The 22,191-nt window shown below is 45.4% G+C and overlaps 1 protein-coding gene across 2 annotated transcripts in view; it reads right to left on the minus strand.

Moving 5' to 3' along the window:
- LOC137436689 (polypeptide N-acetylgalactosaminyltransferase 2) overlaps positions 1-22,191 on the minus strand; it is a 246,484-nt gene that overhangs the window by 111,986 nt on the left and 112,307 nt on the right. For both annotated transcript variants that reach the window (XM_078786246.1, XM_078786247.1), the window contains exons 5-6: positions 4,175-4,242; positions 3,398-3,463 (exon numbers count right to left, since the gene is read on the minus strand). In XM_078786246.1, coding sequence (XP_078642372.1) covers positions 3,398-3,463; positions 4,175-4,242 — 134 coding nt within the window. The remainder of the gene's footprint in view (positions 1-3,397; positions 3,464-4,174; positions 4,243-22,191) is intronic.

Raw genomic sequence — 22,191 nt, forward strand, 5'->3', positions numbered from 1 at the left:
AACCTGCCCTGCTGCTCTTGCACACCCTCTTTCTGCCCTTTTTCACTCTGTCATTCTCCCCAGGTCACCATCCATTTGCTTGGAAGTCAGCAAACGTCACTGCATCACATAAAAGGTGCAAAAACGATCCCCTCAATTAGAGACCTATCAGCTTCCATCCAATCATCAGCAAAGCCAAGGAATCCATCATCACAGTTGACATAACAGATTTCCATATCAATTCGGATTCAGACCTTGTCACTATGTTACAGATTCGTCAATTCCGTCTTTGTTGTTATCATGTACTTGTAGGATATTTTTAGTTTCAGGTAATATTGCTGTTAAGATTTTTGTGTGAAATGGAGATGACTTTAGTAAAAGGTAAAAATTAATGTTTGTGAAGGAAAAAGGAAAATGCGGCAAAGAAACCGGTAAAGTAGAGAGGAAGAGATAGGTGGGAGAGGAGACGGCGATGAGAGAGATACAGCCGTAAGTCGCATCGAGGCTGCTAGCGGACTTTTTTGATATTGGTCGCGAATGAGTTGAGGCTTCCCGTGAAAGGGATTGCCCGCTGCATTGTCCTATATTGCGATTGCAATTAAACCTGTGTCTCAGGTTTTATCACCAAGTGTGAGCTATTGTTGGAGGGAAAGCAAGCGCCTGCATTACAGGCCGATCGCCATTTTCCCTCGAGGAGACCGTCCACCTGGTTCATCGTGTTTGTCGTTAGGATTTCCATATTGACCTCATCATGTGGAGCGCCGTTGGTTCATATTGGCTCAATTCCCATTTCGACCTCTCACCTCGTAACTCCTCGTTCGCAGCCGTGCTGATAACTGCCTGTTCTGGTCGTTCTGCACGACTTCCACCTTTACCCCATGTGGGGATTTGTGCACGGACTTTGGGATTGTTACATTCCACTCACGTTTGGCGTATCGTGAGATGTTGTTCATTTGATGCAAGTGATATTTTCATGGTACTTTCTTTAATAGTGTTATTATTGTGTACGTGAGAGTTCTAAATACAATTACTTGTTTTGTTCTACAATTGCATTGGTGTGGTTTTACTATGGTTTATTAGAACACTTAAAATAACAAATCTTTCTGCCGTGTTCCCGCTCGAGACTCTGGGGGGCACCGTAACCGGAGTTTGGGGAGGTCCAGAATCTCCCAACAATGGATGGAGGCCTATAATCTCTCTCCCTCCAAAAACACTGTCTGGCAAACCCTCCCATCTACAGTGCCTTCAGAAAGCATTCAAACCCCTTGATTTTTTTCAATTTTTGTTGTGTTAAAGCATGAATTTAAAATGGATTAAACTGAGATTTTTTGACACTGATCTACACATAATACCCCATGTAATGTCAAAGTGGAATTTTTTTTTTAATACAAAATAATTAAAAATCAAACAGAAATATCTAATTTACATCAGTATTTACCCTTGTGTAAATTTATCCCTCAGTCAATACAGCACATACTTCATAGAAGCGCCTTTGACAGCACTTACAGCTTTGAGTCTTCCTGTTTATGTCTATATCAGCTTTTCACGTCTGGATTTAGGGAGTTTCTCCCATTCTTCCTTGCAGATTTGCTCAAGCTCTGTCAAGTTGGATGGGGAGCATCGATGATCAGCAATCCTCAAGTATTTCCACAGATTCTCAATGGGATTCAAGTCTGAGCTTTGGCTGGGCCAATCAATGACTTTCACATTCTTGTTCTGAAGCCATTCTAGTGTGCTTGGAGTCATTGTCATGTTGGAATGCAAATATTCGCCACAGTCTAAGGTCTTTTGCACTCTGAAGCAGGTTATCCTCAAGGATTTGCTTGTATTTGGTTCCATTCATTGTTCCCTAAATCCTTACAAGTCTCCCAGTCCCTGCCACTGAAAAGCATCTACATAGCATGATACTGCCACCACCATGCTTCACGGTAGGGATGGTATTAGATGGATTTGAGCTATTTGAGCTTAATTTCCCCATGAGGGTCTTTCACTCCCTCATCGTAAGCAGGTTGGTGGTCTTTCTGTCTTCTACCAACTCCTCTCCGGCCTTTCACCCCCTGCTCTGTCTGTGTTCTGCCCCCCACCCCCCCACCCTCCATCGCCCAGGTTTATGCAGCGTGCACGTGGTCCATCAGCAACCTCCTTCTGGGGAAACTCCCAAAATCCAGAAACGCTGCTCACCTCAACTCATTAGTTTCTATTTTTTCCCATCTCTTCAATCTCATTCGACATTCTCTCGAATCTCATTCTTCCCTCCGGGTCTTCACGACAGCTGTTCACCACCATCTCCAATCATTCCCCATCCACAACCATGAGCTCTTCTATCCCCATTAACCCCTCCCAAGCACACCTTTTTGAATTTTCCAGTTTTTCTTTCCTGAAAGTTTGCTCATGTACCCACCCTCCTTAACCAATTTATGCGTCCTCCTCTACCTGGCATTCTTCGGCACATCCCTTATTTGGCCATCTCCCTCTATTTTGTCCCTTAACCATGCTGTTTGTTTCTCCCCTCACTTTCTACTCTTCCTTCTGTTCTGTTGCATCCTGATCCATTCTGTGTTCCAGTTCTTCCATGAGCCTTGACTTGGCAAAATACTGAAGACATTGCCGTGCATCGATTCCCATGTTAGCAATACAATTTTTACCGTTGAAAAGTGCTGACACTGTTCTACATGGTGGACAGCCGCTGCAATCAGGCAGTCAGATGAATTATGAAGGGCATTAGAAGGAAGACAAAATAACAAATGGGAGAACAAAAAGTTGCAATATAAAAACTAAAACATTGCCATGATACAAATCACAATGAGACTTTGTGGATCACAGGGAATGCTAAACATTAAACAGGAGCTCTTCAAAACCTTTAAGATTTAATTGACAATAACACGATAAAAGTATGACATACAAATCAGGAATGAAATCATAAAACTGTCTCACTGGCATCTGGCATTTATAGCCATATATTAGATATACAAACTAGCAAATATAAATGGATGTCGGGGATATGTCTCCGCCCGCATTGGAAGGCAACTCACTGTTACATTTATTTTCAATTAAAGGTCACATGAAAAATTTAAGGTCACGTGAGAGGATGCATGAGAGAAAAAAGAGAAGTAGAAGAGATGCACACTAAATGGCAGAGAACATGAGATGCATACCAAAAATACAAATAAGATGCTCAATTGATTGGAGGGAGCTAAAATGGTAAATTCCCCCCTTTGGAGGGGGAAACAAAACAAAAAAGAACAATTATGCTTGATTAGAATAATAAAAACATAGAACAGTAGAAGAAGAAGAAGAAGCAGAAGAAGCAGAAGACGAAGAAGAAGAAGAAGACAAACACGAAGAAGAGGAAGAAGAGGATTTAAAAAAAATGAATCATGTGAATGAACAGCAGATAACAAAAGAAAACTAATCTTACCTTCCCTTCTTTCGTTTCTCAGGAGGTTAACCTTTTCAATCCGAGTGAGCAGTTCTCCATCCTCGGCTGCAATAAAAATAACCGACATGCAAGGTTACACTCGACACAAGTACTCCAGATGGCTATTTGCTCAAAAATAATATGTGGAAGCCAAGCTTATACCAGCATATTTCTGACATCAACATAATTCATGGAATAATCAAAACATTCTTACACTGCTATATGCAATTTCCGTGTTCACACTCTGCTGGCTGACTTAAGTGAACACCATGCACTTTCCAACCACACAACTTGCTTTGCAGGCAGTAGCTTCCACAGATTAATGCTAATACTGTACCGTGTAATTTAAAAAACTTCTGCTATATTACATTGGGATTTTAATTCTTCTGAAACCCCACTTGCAATGCAGTACATACCAAACTGCACTTGCATTTCATTACTCTTTTCCTCCTTGAGGTGCATATCAGTAAATAATCGAAAATAGTTGGGTGAATAAAGTGGGGAGAGGGTAAGTGTAATGAAGTAACAAAAAAAGAAGTGGAAAAAAAATGGAAGAAATGGGAGGGGAGTGGAGCTGGGGTAAGAGGGTGAGAGACAAAGAGTAGGAAAAGGAGACAGGGATAACACAGTAAGGGTAGGATGATGAATGGAGAATATACAACACGAGTATGGTGGGCAACGGGGGTCAGAGGTTAGATGTACATGACACTTAATGTTGGATAAAAGGAAATGCTAATGCCATAACAAAAATAAATAAATAAAAATCGACAAGCTTACGATCGTCACTAAAGTCGTCCACCAGGATGATTTCACGAATGTAAGCAGGAGGGCTTTTGTTGAGCACACTGTCCAGTAGGAATCATGGGCATATGGGAAAGATGGGAATAACAGAGCACAGCATGATATGATCACCTCACTCAGAGAAAGATGAACAATACAAAAAGTGTAGAGTCAGAATGCTGAGGAATTCAATGTCTAGCACGTACATACATACGCTTATGCTACTCCCCAAGAGCTTGCACTTGATTTGAAGTGTCAAATATGCCGTGAACAGCAGCAAGCAGTGCTCGAAGAAAAAACAACAGCAGCGTTGAAGGCCTTGACGGTTTATCATCGTTTCATAAACACCTTTGATAATGCTTCACGTACGATTGTAATAGTTGAGATGGTAAAGTTGATTTCGTGAAACAAAAAAAAGAAGAATAAGAGGAGTAACCAAGTTTTTTCTTCTTTTAATTCCTCAGACTTGCACAAAGGCAGGATCCCGGCCTTGCATTGGCCAGAGACTAAAAAAGGTGATCGCTGCTGCATTTTTGATGAATCAAAATATTTGATTGTATGTGTGCATCGAATGCAGACTTTTCCAATTATGTTTTCTCAGGACAAGAGACCTTATAGATATGCGGAGGTTGATCCAAAAAGGATAAAGGGTGGGGATTCATCCAGTAAGCTACAACTTTGGATATCCTTAAATGTATTATTACCTCTGCCACCAAAGGTGGATGGAGGTTATGTTTTCACCCCTGGCTGTTTGTTTGTCTGTGAACAAGATATCTCAAAAAGTTGTGGACGGATTCGGACGAAATATGGCAGAGATGTAGTGTATGAGACAAGGGCGAAATTATTCGATTTTGGTGAAGACCCGGATTCGGATCCGGCTAGCATAATTTTTGAAGTGATTCTTCACCATTCAGTGATAGGGCCAAAAACGATACATAGCAGGATATCTCAAAAAATTATGGACACATTTGGACGAAACTTGGTGGACAGGTTGGGTGTGTGACAAGACCGAGTCGATTTGATTTTGGTGAAGATCTGAATATGGATTTGGATACGATAATTATTTAATTTTTTAAGTGATACTTCACCGTTGAGAGATTGGGCGAAAAGCGATATATAACATGATATTTAAAAAAAAGTTATGGACGAGTTATGACTAAACTTGGGGGACTTGTTGGTTAGGTGACAAGAACAAGACGATTAGATTCTGGTTCAGGTCCGAATCCAGATCTGGCCTATCAGTGTGATACAAAACAAACTAACAAAGTGTTCAGCCTGGCGGAGATATGCACTCTACCGAGTGTAGTTCTAGTTTCAAAAGGTTATGGCTACAAAAGTACAATAGCCTCTCCACCCCTACGGTGTTGGTTTTTATGGCATGTGGACCAGGGAATTCACTTTAGGATATATAGACTTAAATTATTTTGATAAATGTCATGACATTTCTTTCCAGTCAATGATACATTTTGCACATTATAATATTAATATTATTACAATAATAATTAATTAGGTTTACTCTCCATGAAATGGAGAGTAACCTATTATTACTGCTAGAGTTTTTCTTATTATTATTCTTCCGCCCTATTTTGCACCTCCGAAAACTCCATAATTAATGTTCTCAGCAACCGCTGGTCGGATTGACAGGAAATTTTCATCAAATGATCCTCTTGGCTCCTAGAATTTTTTCATGCTAATTATGACGTCATAGGTCACGTGGTGTGGGCGCCATCTTGTAAAACAAATTCAACTTTTCCCCTCTGTATCTCCGCAACGGCTCAATGGAAAAAATTGAGGAATGGCTCATTCTAAAGAACTCTTCAATGGGAACAAAAGACATGTGTATCGAGTATATTAAAAATGCTAACGTTAAGAGGTAAGAATTCGTCAAACAAAAAATTTTCTCCCCCGAAAATGGGATTTTTTTCCCAGATGCTTAGTTAAAACAAACTCAGAATGAAAATTTTTTCGAAGTCATACGTCACATCGTTCGGCCGCCATCTTGTTTTCCGTGAAAAAACACAAAAACCCCTTTTTCTCCGCAACGGCTGAACGGATCGAGCCCAAACTTGGCATGCATATTCGCATACCCATGACGAACAAAAACGTCACCGAGCACGACGTCATCCGACACATGGTTTCAGAGTTATGACGTTTTAAAGCTCAAACTAGAAATGGAATCACCTCCATAATTTGTGGAGATATCGAGTGGAAACTTTACACAAATGTTCCTCATGGGGGTATGTTTCAACGTTACTTGAGACGTTTTGATAAGTCACATGGTTTGGCCGCAATAAATAATGGAAGTTAAATTTTAAAAAGCTTGTAACTCTTGAACCACTGCATGGATCGACTTGAGTTTTTAATGCAATGTAGCTCTCATCAGGCAGAACAAGTGTGCAAACTTTCAAGATGATTGGATGTACGGTCTCGAAGCTATAAGTCTTTATTGTTGAAAGAAGAAGAAACACACCGCTTGTCTTTCCAGAACGTGATCACGATAACGCGATCTCCCGCGGTCATTTGAACCTCAAAAAAAATTATAATTGCAGATTTGTCAATAGATGAGGCATATTAACAAACGAATGAAACAGATTTGCTCAAATTCTGACTATTTTTAACTCGATCGTATTTCACTCAAAGTAATGAGCGACTGAAGAAAAAGATGTCCATCCAGGACGTCATCACTATAACGCGATCTCCCGCGGTCATTTCAACCTCAAAAAAAATTATAATTGCAGATTTGTCAATAGATGAGGCATATTAACAAACGAATGAAACAGATTTGCTCAAATTCTGACTATTTTTAACTCGATCGTATTTCACTCAAAGTAATGAGCGACTGAGGAAGAAGATGTCCATCAAGGACGTCATCACTATAACGCGATCTCCCGCGGTCATTTCAACCTCAAAAAAAAATTATATTGCAGATTTGTCAATAGATGAAGCATATTAACAAACGAATGAAACAGATTTGCTCAAATTCTGACTATTTTTAACTCGATCGTATTTCACTCAAAGTAATGAGGGACTGAAGAAGAAGATTCCCTTCCAGGACGTGATCATTATCACACGATCTCCCGCGGTCATTTCTAGACAACTCTTGTATGGTGCTGTTCTCTATTGCGTTCTCATCTTGTGTAATACTGCGCATTGTTATTTGCATATTCTGTATCTATTATCTTATTCTAATATCTACCATCGCTTTCTTTGTCTTGCAGATTGATTGTTCATCGTTGTTGCTAATAAACCTGCATTCAATTGATACATTCTTGTTTATGAACAATCAACTCATCTGAAGATGCCTGCTGCAGTCTGCCCCTTCCCGAGCTGTGTCTACGTTACTGACAGCACTGACAATGCCGTTGCTGCTATCCAGCTCTCCATCCACACCATGACTCACACGTCCATTGCACCAGCCAAACCGGACAAAGTCAGCCGTCCTCGTATCCAAACCGGCGGTACCAGCGAAGATTAGCAATATTTCACCAGAAGATGGGATGGTTACAAGGCAGCGACCCAGATAATCGGCAATGATGTTCGCGTTCAACTCCTTGAATGTTGTGATGATAACCTACGACGTGACCTCCACCGCAGCAACCCACGCATTGAAATCAAGGACGAGGCAGCTATACTACAAGCCATTCGGTCCCTTGCTGTCCGAGAGGAGAATACCATGGTGTCCCGCGTAAACCTCCACAACATGCGACAGGACCGAGAAGAACCAATTCGTACCTACGCAGCCCGTCTGGCCGGTCAAGCTGAGATCTGCAAGTTTTCTGTTGTATGCTCATGCAATCCCCCTACTGATGTCAACTACACCAAGGACATGGTTCGCGATGTCCTATGTCGGGGACTCGCCGATCAAGATATACAACAGGACATTCTCGGCGATCAAAATCAGAACATGAGCTTGGAGGAAGTTCTCATTTTCGTCGAGGCCAAGGAAGCAGGGAAACGTTCCCAGAATGCCTTGCTCGATAGTGAAGGCGCTCATGGCGCAAGCCAATACAAAAACTGGAAGAACAAAAGAGCCCTGATCACTACCGACAAGCAGGCGGCCATTTGTAGTTATTGCGGCAAAACTGGTCATGGCAAACAGCCGAACATCGACCAAAGGCGTCAATTCTGCAATGCCTACGGGAAAACATGCAGTAAATGCGCCACTCGCGGCCATTTTGCACATGTCTGCCGGGGAGGCACGAAAAAGGCGGACAACAAACCTACGGACAAATCAATGGATGCTCATGATGTGGAAGAAAGCAGCCAGGTCCACGATCTCCTCTGCTCTGTCACGGAACGAGAAACGGCCATTTGGAAGCCGCAAATTAAAAGGGCCATGGCCACCTTGTCAACTCCACTACACCTCGACCACCATATATTTGACCACCTCTCTGGCTGGACCAAGAAGAAGTCTCAACCACAGCCGTACATAAAACTCATAGCACGGATCGATAAGGAATCTTATGACCATTTCGGCCAGCCACTGTCATCCCGACCAAAATCGGCCAGGCTCCAGGCCATGGCCGACACTGGCTGTCAAAGCTGCCTCACAGGACTTAATATTTTCCACAAACTCGGGCTGCGTAATGAAGACCTGTTACCTGTCAACCTGAAGATGAATGCTGTTAACAGTGGAAGGGTCCGGATTATCGGCGCCATGCTCCTACACCTGTCTGGTCGCACAGCCAATGGCGACATTATTGAAACCCGACAAATCTGCTACATCTCACCTGACACACGGAACATGTATCTCAGTCGTGAAGCATGCGTCGATCTAGGCCTCGTATCTAGTAGCTTCCCAACCATTGGCGAATCCAACACAGTTGGTGCTGCAGTGGCAGCAGTTATCGATGCAAATTGTAACTGCCCGGAAAGATCGCTTCCCCCTACACTGCCTACATCTATCCCATTTCCGGCCACTGACGAGAACCGAGAGAGGCTGGAGAAATGGCTACTGGAGTACTACAAAAGCAGCACATTCAATGTCTGCGAACACCAGCCACTACCCCACATGGAAGGTCCGCCTCTCACACTGATGGTTGACCCCGAGGCAACACCAAAAGCGGTGCACACCCCAGTGCCTGTCCCCTTACACTGGCAGGCAGAAGTCAAGGCTGGTATCGATCGCGACATCAGGTTAGGGGTTCTGGAACCGGTGCCAATTGGTGAACCAGTGACATGGTGCAGCAGAATGGTCGTCTGTCCAAAGAAGGATGGGACCCCACGGAGGACAGTTGATCTGCAACCACTGAATGCGCACTGCACACGTGAGACCCACCACACCCAGTCACCCTTCCATCAAGCAATGGCGGTGCCACATAACACCAAAAAGACGGTAACAGACGCCTGGAATGGCTATCACAGCGTTCCAATCAGAGAATGTGACCGCCATCTGACAACGTTCATCACACCATGGGGCCGATACCGTTACTGCACCACTCCCCAAGGTTACATCGCTTCAGGTGATGGATACTCCAGACGATTTGACGAAATTGTATCGGACTTCAAAAACAAGTCCAAATGTATTGATGATACCATCATGTGGAGCGACACATTGGAAGAGAGCTTTTTTCAGACATGCAACTGGCTCGACCTGTGCGGCCGTAATGGGATTACGCAAAATCCGACGAAATTCCATTTTGGTCAGGACACGGTCGAATTCGCTGGATTCGAGATCACCATGGACAGTGTACGACCATGCCAAAGGTATCTCCAAGCGATACAGGACTTCCCCACACCAAAAACAATTACTGACATTCGCTCCTGGTTTGGGCTAGTCAATCAGGTAACATACTGCTTCAGCATGACCGAGAGGATGCGACCTTTTCGGGACCTCCTAAAACCATGCACCCCCTTCTACTGGGATGCAACACTACAATCCCTATTCGAAGAATCAAAACGACTCATCATATCTGAAGTCGCAAATGGGGTCCGGATCTTTGACAAGGAACGGACAACATGTCTCGCAACTGACTGGTCGAAGGATGGGATTGGCTTCTGGCTCCTCCAAAAACACTGCAGATGCCCTGGTGAAACCCCACAGTGCTGCCCCGATGGCTGGAAAATCACCCTTGCTGGAGGCCGCTTCACCCATGCAGCGGAGTCGCGCTATGCTCCGATAGAGGGTGAAGCTCTAGCAGTGGCGGACAGCCTGGAAAAAGTAAAGTATTTTGTGTTGGGATGCAAGAACCTGATTATTGCCGTCGATCACAAGCCCTTAATCAAGCTTCTTGGTGACAGACGATTAGAGGACATCCATAACACGCGGCTTGCCAACTTGAAAGAAAGGACCCTAGCATATCGTTTCCGAATTATCCACATCCCGGGAAAACGACACTGCGTACCAGATGCGATTTCACGACATCCGTCGGGTGCCAGACCATCGGAACGACTGCCACTGGTGGATGACATTTCCTCCATTATGGATGTGGCCACATCGACTACACTAAGACAGCACACCTTGACTGGGCTGTGGACCACAGATGACGACACTGGCATGGAAATGGCTATTTCTATGGCAGCCATCAAGACACTCGATTCTGTGCGGTCCGTCACTTGGGACGATGTTCGGGACGAAACAGCAAGTGACACTCAGATGCTGCAGTTACTCAATTCTATTGAGCAGGGTCTACCTGCCAGTCGGGACGATTTCCCTGTGTCCATTTTGGAATACTTTCCCTTCCGTGAACACCTCTACACTATTGATGGCATAGTGGTCTACAAGGGGAGGATTATCATCCCACCGAAGCTACGGAAGCTTGTCCTTGAGAATCTTCATGCTGCTCACTAAGGAGTCACGGCTATGACCACCCGGGCCAGCAGCTCGATCTTTTGGCCTGGAATCACTCCCCAGATTCATGAGATGCGCAATCGCTGCTCACACTGCAATCGGATGGCCCCATCGCAACCAAGCGCTCCACCTACAGCCTCAGCTGAACCTGCCTACCCTTTCCAGTACGTTTGTTCAGATTACTTTCATCACAAGGGTCGGAGTTATTTGGTCACCGTTGATCGTTACTCTAATTGGCCAATCATTCAGCTAACAACTGGCGGGGCACAAGGCCTAGTGAAATGTCTGCGGTCGAACTTCGCCACTTATGGTATCCCCGACGAATTGGCATCTGACTGTGGGCCAGAATTCACGGCACATGACACCCAAGACTTCTTGCGTCGGTGGGGCGTTAACCATCGGTTGTCATCCACTGCCTTCCCACACAGCAACTGTCGTGCCGAGATCGCAGTCAAAACATCGAAAAGAATGATCACCGATAACACTGGTTCCAATGGTGAACTAGACACTGATCGGTTCCAACGTGCAATACTCCAGTACCGGAATGCACCGGATCAGGACACTAGGTTGTCTCCAGCCATGATCATCTTCAAGAGGCCAGTCAAGGACTTCATACCCATCATCCCAGGCAGATACTTGCCATCGGACACCTGGCGGGAAACACGCAACAATCGTGAGGAAGCTTTGCGCATTCGGCATGCCAGGGAGATCGAAAGACTCTCTGAACACACGACAAAACTACCTCCACTGGCCGTCGGGGACCATGTCCGGATCCAGAACCAGACCGGCCTGGAACCACGAAAATGGGACCGGACCGGAACCGTGATTGAGGTAAAACAATTCGATCAATACGTTGTCAAGGTGGATGGCTCCGGAAGAATCACTCTCCGGAATCGTAAGTTCCTGCGACGTTTTACGCCTTTCAGCATGACAACTCCCACTACGACTGGCAAAAGTGGCATGCTGCCAACCGTTATGCCAAGTGTTATGCCAATCGTACCGAAATACTTAATGTCTGGTACCCAACCCATCGCCGCTCCAAGAGTCTGTCTCAATCCTGTTACCACTCCCCAGAAGGGTGAACCCCAACATGTCATTGCGCCGGGCTTACCATCACAGACACTCCGCTCCACCACCGCGATGACACCACCCGCAAGAGTCGCTAACCAACCACATGTGCAGACCACCGCCACACCTCCACGGTCACTGCCTATTTCTGCCCCCTTGACGGTTCGGGTGATGATGGACCAGCTGGAGGGGACTCCGGCGTCGGACAGGGCGATAGTGAACCACCCACCGGAGACTCCCACAATGGACCAGGAAATTACGAACTGCCCTCAGAGGACTCCGACGATTGATCGGGTGGTGACGGGCCGCCCGAAGCGAATTATCAAACCACCAGCCCGATTCAATTCAGAAGAATATCAATTATAAACTCATGTGATCCTTTTTCTCGGTCTCCAGTTTCGTTCTATTCTGTGTCACAATTGAACGTTTTTGGGAAAGGGAGATAGACAACTCTTGTATGGTGCTGTTCTCTATTGCGTTCTCATCTTGTGTAATACTGCGCATTGTTATTTGCATATTCTGTATCTATTATCTTATTCTAATATCTACCATCGCTTTCTTTGTCTTGCAGATTGATTGTTCATCGTTGTTGCTAATAAACCTGCATTCAATTGATACATTCTTGTTTAATTTCAACCTCAAAAAAAATTATAATTGCAGATTTGTCAATAGATGAGGCATATTAACAAACGAATGATACAGATTTGCTCAAATTCTGACTATTTTTAACTCGATCGTATTTCACTCAAAGTTCTGAGCGCCTGAAGAAGAAGATGTCCATGAAGGACGTCATCACTATAACGCGATCTCCCGCGATGATTTCAACCTCAAAAAAAATTATATTGCAGATTTGTCAATAGATGAAGCATATTAACAAACGAATGAAACAGATTTGCTCAAATTCTGACTATTTTTAACTCGATCGTATTTCACTCAAAGTAATGAGGGACTGAAGAAGAAGATTCCCTTCCAGGACGTGATCATTATCACACGATCTCCCGCAGTCATTTCAACCTCAAAAAAAATTATAATTGCAGATTTGTCAATAGATGAGGCATATTAACAAACGAATGAAACAGATTTGCTCAAATTCTGACTATTTTTAACTCGATCGTATTTCACTCAAAGTTCTGAGCGCCTGAAGAAGAAGATGTCCATCAAGGAACTCATCACTATAACGCGATCTCCCGCGATCATTTCAACCTCAAAAAAAATTATATTGCAGATTTGTCAATAGATGAAGCATATTAACAAACGAATGAAACAGATTTGCTCAAATTCTGACTATTTTTAACTCGATCGTATTTCACTCAAAGTAATGAGCGACTGAGGAAGAAGATGTGGAAGAAGATGTCCATCAAGGACGTCATCACTATAACGCGATCTCCCGCGGTCATTTCAACCTCAAAAAAAATTATATTGCAGATTTGTCAATAGATGAAGCATATTAACAAACGAATGAAACAGATTTGCTCAAATTCTGACTATTTTTAACTCGATCGTATTTCACTCAAAGTAATGAGGGACTGAAGAAGAAGATTCCCTTCCAGGACGTGATCATTATCACACGATCTCCCGCGGTCATTTCAACCTCAAAAAAAATTATAATTGCAGATTTGTCAATAGATGAGGCATATTAACAAACGAATGAAACAGATTTGCTCAAATTCTGACTATTTTTAACTCGATCGTATTTCACTCAAAGTTCTGAGCGCCTGAAGAAGAAGATGTCCATCAAGGAACTCATCACTATAACGTGATCTCCCGCGATCATTTCAACCTCAAAAAAAATTATATTGCAGATTTGTCAATAGATGAAGCATATTAACAAACGAATGAAACAGATTTACTCAAATTCTGACTATTTTTAACTCGATCGTATTTCACTCAAAGTAATGAGCGACTGAGGAAGAAGATGTCCATCAAGGACGTCATCACTATAACGAGATCTCCCGCGGTCATTTCAACCTCAAAAAAAATTATATTGCAGATTTGTCAATAGATGAGGCATATTAACAAACGAATGAAACAGATTTGCTCAAATTCTGACTATTTTTAACTCGATCATATTTCACTCAAAGTAATGAGGGACTGAAGAAGAAGATTCCCTTCCAGGACGTGATCATTATCACACGATCTCCCGCGGTCATTTGAACCTCAAAAAAAATTATAATTGCAGATTTGTCAATAGATGAGGCATATTAACAAACAAATGAAACAGATTTGCTCAAATTCTGACTATTTTAACTCGATCGTATTTCACTCAAAGTTGTGAGCGACTGAAGAAGAAGATGTCCATCCAGGACGTCATCACTATAACACGATCTCCCGCGGTCATTTCAACCTCAAATGAAATTCAAATTGCAGATTTATCAATAGGGCAGGCATATTAACAAAGGAATGAAACAGATTTGCTCAAATTCTGATTTTTTAAAATCGATCGCATTTCACCTAAAGTTTGAGGTACGAAAGAGGAAGAAGATTCGTTTAGCTTCTCAGATAAAATAAATAATTCTGTCTGCAATTTCAGGTTAATTTTCTTTTTTAAATGGCTTTTTCTGCAATCAGTGCATGGATTGACACATGTGGATGTGTGTGTGGGTGTGTGGGTGTGGGGGGGGGGGGGAGGGATGTGTGTGTGGGTGTGGGGGGGGGAGGGATGTGTGTGTGGGTGTGGGGGGGGGGAGGGATGTGTGTGTGGGTGTGGGGGGGGGGGAGGGATGTGTGTGTGGTGGGGGGGGGGGGGTTGGTGTGCGTGTGTATGTGTGTTAGGGGTGGGGGGGGGGGTGGGTGGGGGTATGTGTGTTTGTGTGGGTGTGGGGGGGGGAGGGATATGGGTGTGGGGGGCAGGAGGGATGTGGGTGTGGGGGGGAGGGATGTGGGTGTGGGGGGGAGGGATGTGGGTGTGGGGGGGAGGGATGTGGGTGTGGGGGGGAGGGATGTGGGTGTGGGGGGGGAGGGATGTGGGTGTGGGGGGGAGGGATGTGGGTGTGGGGGGGGGAGGGATGTGGGTGTGGGGGGGGAGGGATGTGGGTGTGGGGGGGGAGGGATGTGGGTGTGGGGGGGGGGAGAGATGTGGGTGTGTGGGGGGGGAGGGATGTGGGGGTGGGGGGGGGAGGGATGTGGGTGTGGGGGGGGGAGGTATGTGGGTGTGTGGGGGGGGAGGGATGTGGGTGTGGGGGGGGAGGGATGTGTGGGGGGGGGGGGGTTGGTGTGCGCGTGTGTATGTGTGTTAGGGGTGGGGGGGAGGGGTATGTGTGTGTGTGGATGTGTGTGTGTGTGGGGTGTGTGTGTGGGGTGTGTGTGTGGGGGGGGGGGATGGATATGCGTGTATGTGGGGGGGGGGGGGTGTTGTATGTGTGGAGGGGTGTGCGTGTGGGGGGGGAGGGGGAATATGTGTGTGTGGATGTGTGGAGGTGTGTGCGTGTGGGGGGAGGGGTGTGGGGGTGTTTGTGTGGGTGTGTGTGTGTGTTTGGATGTGTGTGTGTGTGTGTGGGGGGGGGGGATATGTGTGGGTGTGTGTGGGGAGGTGGATATGTGTGTATGTGGGGGGGGGGGGGTTCGTGTGTGCGTGTGGAGGAGGGGGGGTCGGATGTGTGTGTGTGTGTGTGTGTGTGTGTGTGTATGTGTGGAGGGGTGTGTGTGTGTGTGTGGGGGGGGGGGGGGGTGGGGGGGGGGGGGGTGTCAGGGGATGCATGTGGGGAATGTGTCTTGGGGGGTGGGGGGAGAGGGATGTGCGTTTGTCTGGATATGTGTGTGCGTGTGGGGGGAGGGGTGTGCGGGTGTTTGTGTGTGTGTGTGTGTGTGTGGATATATGTGTGTGTGTGTGTGTGTGTGTTGGGGGTGGGGTGTGTGTGTGTGTAGGAGAGGGGGGGGTAGGGTGTGTGTGTGGGTGGGGGTAGGGTGTGTGTGTGGGTGGGGGTAGGATGTGTGTGTGGGTGGGGGGGAGGGGGATATGTGTGTGTGTGGGGGGGGGGGGGTTGGGGTGCGCGTATGGCAGGGGGCGGGTGTGTGTGTGTATGTGTGGAGGGGTGTGTGTGTGGGGGGGGGGGGGGTGGATTTGTAGTACGGAGGGGTGGATGTGTGTGTGTGTGTGTGTGTGTGTTTGGAGGGGTGTGTGTGTTTGGAGGGGTGTGTGTGTGGGGGGAGGGGTGGGGGGGTGTGTGTGGGTGGGGGTAGGGTGTGTGTGTGGGTGGGGGGGAGGGGGATATGTGTGTGGGGGGGGGGGGGGTTGGGGTGTGCGTATGGGGGGGGCAGGTGTGTGTGTGTGTGTATGTGTGGAGGGGTGTGTGTGGGGGGGGGGGGTGGATTTGTAGTACGGAGGGGTGGATGTGTGTGTGTGTGTGGGTGGGGGGGGGGGGGGTGTATATGTGTGTGTGTGTGTGGGTGGGGGGGTTGGGTTGTGCGTATGGAGGGGGGGGGCAGATGTGTGTGTGTGTGTGTGTATGTGTGGAGGTGGGGGGTGTGTGTGTGTGTGTATGTGTGGAGGGGTGTGCGTGTGGGGGGAGGGGTGTTTGTGTGTGGGTGTGGGGGGGGGGGGGGTGGATATGTGTGTACGTGGGGGGCGGGGGTTGTGTGAAGGAGGGGGGGTTGGATGTGTGTGTGTGTGTGTGTATGTGTGTGTGGTGTGTGTGTGTGTGTGTGTGTGTGTGTGTGTGTGTGTGTGTGTGTGTGTGTGTGTGTGTGTGTGTGTGTGTGTGTGTGTGTGTGAAGGGGGGGGGGTGAAGGGGCGGTGTGTGTGTGTGTGTGTGTGTTTGTGTGTGTGTGTGTGTTTATCAGGGTTGTATCCAAGGGGGTTGTGTCAAAGCATGTCCAATGAAAGTGGGGTTGTGTCAAAGCATGTCCAATGAAAGTGGGGTTGTATCAAAAGTGGGGTTGTATCAAAAGTGGCGTTGTATCAAAAGTGGGGTTGTATCAAAAGTGGGGTTGTATCAAAAGTGGGTGCGAGTAAACCGGTCATCACTGCCAGCAGTTTTAAAGTGGCAGTTCTAGTTATTTATTATTTTAATATTAATATATATTAAAATTAATATTACAATATATATTAATTAATATATCTTTAATAATTATTAAATTATTAATATTATTAATATTAATAATTAATATTAATTAATTATAATTAATATTATTAATATAATTAATATATATTATCTATCTATAATTCCAGTAATCTCTGTGTGTTTGTTTGTACGTTTGTTTGTCTGTGACCGCTGTTTCTCGACAACCACGGGTCCGATATACTTTAAACTTGCCAGGTATATTGCTGGGGACCCGAGGATGTGCCTTTTCAAGGTTTCATATTAATCGGACAATTACTTACCGAGCTATGTCCAAAAAACGATTCAACCAATCAGAGAGCAGCGAGCTATCGCGTGTGCCGAACGTGGCGGACACACTCTGCCTCGGATGGCACATTTGAGAGCGTATTCATTTATTTCACGTTTGCAAACTATGTTGGCGCTATGTTGGCGTTAAACTATGTTTTAAAACTAATAAAAACCCCGGGGGGATTGTCACTGTACTCGCAAGCCGTTCGCCGTTCGCTTTGGCGTTGCGAATGGACCAAAACATTTCATGCACCAAACCATTTCATGTAAAGCGTTCGCCGTTCGCTTTGGCGTTGCGAATGGACCAAAACATTTCATGGACCAAACCATTTCATGTAAATAGAGGGGGGGATATAATTTTAGATATAGATATAGTACGGGCATGCCCTAGTCTATCTATAATTCCAGTAATCTCTGTGTGTATGCGACCGCTGTTTCTCGACAACTACCGGTCCGATATACTTGAAACTTGCCAGGTATATTGCTGGGGACCCGAGGATGTGCCTTTTCAAGGTTTCATATTAATCGGACAAGTAGTTACCGAGCTATGTCCAAAAAACGATTCGACCAATCAGAGAGCAGCGAGCTACCGAGCTATGGCGATTTAGCCGTTCGCCGTTCGCTTTGGCTTTGCGAATGGACCAAACCATTTCATGTAAATAGAGGGGGGGGGTTCTACCGTACTCGCAAGCCGTTCGCTTTGGCTTTGCGAATGGACCAAACCATTTCATGTAAATAGAGGGGGGGGATATAATTTTAGATATATATATAGTACGGGCATGCCCTAGTATATATTAATATTAATAATAATATTAATAATAATTTATTATTGTATTATAATATTTATATTAATCATTTAATGATACATGAATTATGCACATTCACATCTGATCTGTGAAACGAGTGGATATGTCAACAGACAGAGTACGTTAGTCAGGGAACAATGTCACTGCTCAGCTTCAGAAGGTTGTGTCACAAAAGGAAAATTCCACCAAAGAATGATAATCAGCTATATGCACAACAATGGTGTGATGTAAATCCCAAAAGTAATTGGCTGCATATAATCATGAAGCATAAAACGACAGGCAACAATATTTGGTCGTTGATTAGGTAGGCAATAGAAAAAAAAAGAGCAAATCACCAAGAGGAAAGAACCCTGCAGTGAATGGTTGGTTTAAACATATATGATGTGATGAAACAGAAAGGAGTTCAGGATGTCATTGGGATGTCAGTGAAGAACCAATACAGTTTGTCAAACCTTTAATTACATCCCAAGTAGCCAACAATGCCAGGCAGACTCTTGCTAAACAACCTGCCAGCTTATCCAGCTTATCCAGGTGTCCATATTCGGTCTGACAACGTTAGCTACCTGGGATGGACACTTTGGAGCCTCAAAACAGAGAACCATGTTCGGTGGATCAACAAGTCCAAGTACACAATGTTCTGAAGTCCGGTTGCAGGGGACTATGTGATGTACTTGAAGAACATTCATTCTGGGTTTGACAACAATAAGAAGAAAATTTGAAAGGATGGGGCCACACTATGTTGGGGAATCCAACCTCCAACCCATACACAAAGTGGGAAGAGGTTTGCGGAAAGGTTCAGGGTGTGGGGAAGTCATACAAGATTATGTTATGTGGCAACACATTAATGCTAATTATGCAATAAAAATAACATTGTTCATGTCCCAAGAGGTTTTGCAGCATAATGCATGTCACAGGAAGCACATTTGCAAAGCACAAATTGCAAATGGGAAAGCAACATTACAGACTCGTGAAGGACACTGATCAAGCTTCAAATAAAATTATGGATTTGAAGACGCATATCTTGGAAAAAAGAAATTTACTCATTGCGAAAATATGCACAAATCTTATAAACAACTTCAAAGACCGAATATAGTGCCATGGTTAAACAACTGCATAAACATAACATCACCCAGTAATTCCTCTCTCATTAGTTGCATCAGGTATGGCTCAACTATCAAAATATCAAACCTCACAGTGGCCTGAGACAGGAAAAGAGGGCACAGAACATGCTTCCAACTGGAGCACTGAAGCTATCTGTGGTGCTCCATTTGTTTTAAGTAACGAATATTCTGTGACAAGAGTGAATCACAAAGCAAAACACGCGACCTCACTAGATTGTGAAAATTAAGTGAAACAAGCGTTACGCCTAGGTCCCCTGTCGGTGAAGTGATGCGAGTTGACAAAGTGGAAGACGCAAGGCGGCCATCTTGGATTTTGACATGGCGACCAAATTTTCAATAGCGTTCTTCCTTATGCCGAGATACACCCACAGACCAGATTATAAGTTGGTACTTCGCTTATTTTTCAAGATATTCCGGCCACAAGGTTCAGACATACATGGCGGCGGCCATCTTGGATTTTTACGTGGCGACCCAATTTTCAATAGGGTTCTTCCTTATGCCTAGATACACCCACAGACCAGATTATAAGTTGGTACTTCCCTTATTTTTCAAGATATTTCGCTCACAAGGTCCAGACATGTATATGGTGGCGGCCATCTTGGATTTTGACGTGGCGACCAAATTTTCAATAGCGTTCTTCCTTATGCCGAGATACACCCACACACCAAATTAGAAGTTGGTACTTCGCTTATTTTTCAAGATATTCATCTCACAAGGTTCAGGCATACATGGCGGCGGCCATCTTGCATTTTGACGTGGCGACCCAATTTTCAATAGCCTTCTTCCTTGTGCCTAGATACACCCATACACCAGATTAGAAGTTGGTACTTCGCTTATTTTTCAAGATATTTCGCTCACAAGGTTCAGACATATATATGGTGGCGGCCATCTTGGATTTTGGCGTGGCGACCCAATTTTCAACAGCGTTCTTCCTTGTGCCTAGATACACCCACACACCAGATTAGAAGTTGGTACTTCACTTATTTTTCAAGATATTCAGCTCACAATGTTCAGACATATATATGGTGGCGGCCATCTTGGATTTTGACGTGGCGACCCTATTTTCAATAGCGTTCTTCCTTATGCCGAGATACACCCAGACACCAAATTAGAAGTTGGTACTTCGCTTATTTTTCAAGATATTCATCTCACAAGGTTCAGACATACATGGCGGCGGCCATCTTGGATTTTGACGTGGCGACCCAATTTTCAAAAGCTTTCTTCCTTGTGCCGAGATACACCCACACACCAGATTAGAAGTTGGTACTTCGCTTATTTTTCAAGATATTCAGCTCACAAGGTTCAGACATACATGGCATCAGACATACATGGTGGCGGCCATCTTGGAATTTGCCGTGGGTTGCACCCACACACCAAATTTGAATGCGGTCCTTCGCTTACGCACGCACGCCCGGACGGACGGACGGACAGACGGACGGACAGACGGACGGACGGACGGACACACGGACGGAGGGGAAAACCATAGTCCCCCTTTCGCTCCACGGTGCGACGGGGGACAAAAATAAACCCCCAAAACACTCAGAAACAAAGAAAACTAGAACCGCACTTGGGCAGCACAGGCTGAACAGTTTAGTTTTCTATCTGACCGATAGGCCCGAGCTGTTTCCTGACCTTAACCAAAATCGAATCGGCTTGTTCTTGTCACCTGCGCCATTCAACCACCAAGTTTCGTTCACCAAGTGGAAACATCACCCATCTCAGCCATATCAATTAAAACCTCGGAACAATATTGTTACGGATCTCAGACGTCGGCCTTCCCCTTATCAAAGAGGGGTTAGCCCCTTGTCTGTAACTGACCGACGTGAGTCCTGGAAATCCCAACGCTCCTTCCGGTCGGGAGCAGCCAGGGTAATTGGTCAATGAAAAGTCCCAAGGACCTGAGTGCCACTCCTGACCGCGAAACAGGGGAGGGACTCCCGCTCGAACCATGGTTTTAGATGGACTAGTTGCTGAGCGGTTTTAGCAACCCGAAGTTCGAGCCGTTAGCAAAGACTAACCCGATCCTGAGCGTTGGCCAAATCGTGCCACGTATATCAATGGGTAAAAGACAAGGATGATCGGACGAGAATGAAAAAGCCAAAGGTAAAGAAAGAACAAAGATTTATTAATTATTTACACAAACCAAAGGAAGCAAGGAATAAAAGTAATATACAGTGAAGATAGACACAGAGCAAGCTTAACTTATACAGGCTTACTTAAACCCCAGACAACACAGAGGACAGACCACGGACTTCCACGACAAAGGGAAATTGCAGGCAGGAGTGAATGGCTGGAAGGAGAAGATTCAGGTGGGACACAGGGCAGGCAGGTCCGGGCAAAATGCGCAGCAGAGAGGTCCGCTCCAAGTTCACAGTTCGGAAGCGAACAGCCGGCGGCTCCACACGGCAGGGCTTTCTGCAGCAACAGGTCCCTCCTTACTCGTCTGCTTCGAAAGCTGCTTGCCAATCTGTTGCGTGGCGGGACGTGTATCTCCTCATCTGCACGCGCGTCTCTGAAGCTCTCTCCTCTCTCTCATCTGGCCCCCTCGCTCATCTGGCGGTGGGGCTTCCCGTGACGGGTTATATAGCCACACCCTCCCAAGACATGCCCACCGATTCCTGGTTGGTCGTAAGGGCTTCTTGGCTCCACCTCTTGATGACGATGGGCGGGCCACGCTCTTCTTCTCCGAGTTGGAGCACATGGGCAATGGCGGCGAATGCTGTTGGAGATGTAGGCGAATGCAGTTGGTAATGGAGGCAAACGCTATGGAAAAGGGGCTCTATCTTATTTGATTTGGTGCAACATAAGATCGACTATTGGACACATGGCCTTAACTGAAACACAGAATAACGATATAACTATGGAGACGTCCTATGATTTGCTACGTGGTTCGATGGACAAG

This window comes from Myxine glutinosa, chromosome 1 (genome assembly GCF_964187855.1).
Source record: "Myxine glutinosa chromosome 1, kmMyxGlut1.1, whole genome shotgun sequence".
Taxonomy (NCBI): domain Eukaryota; kingdom Metazoa; phylum Chordata; class Myxini; order Myxiniformes; family Myxinidae; genus Myxine; species Myxine glutinosa.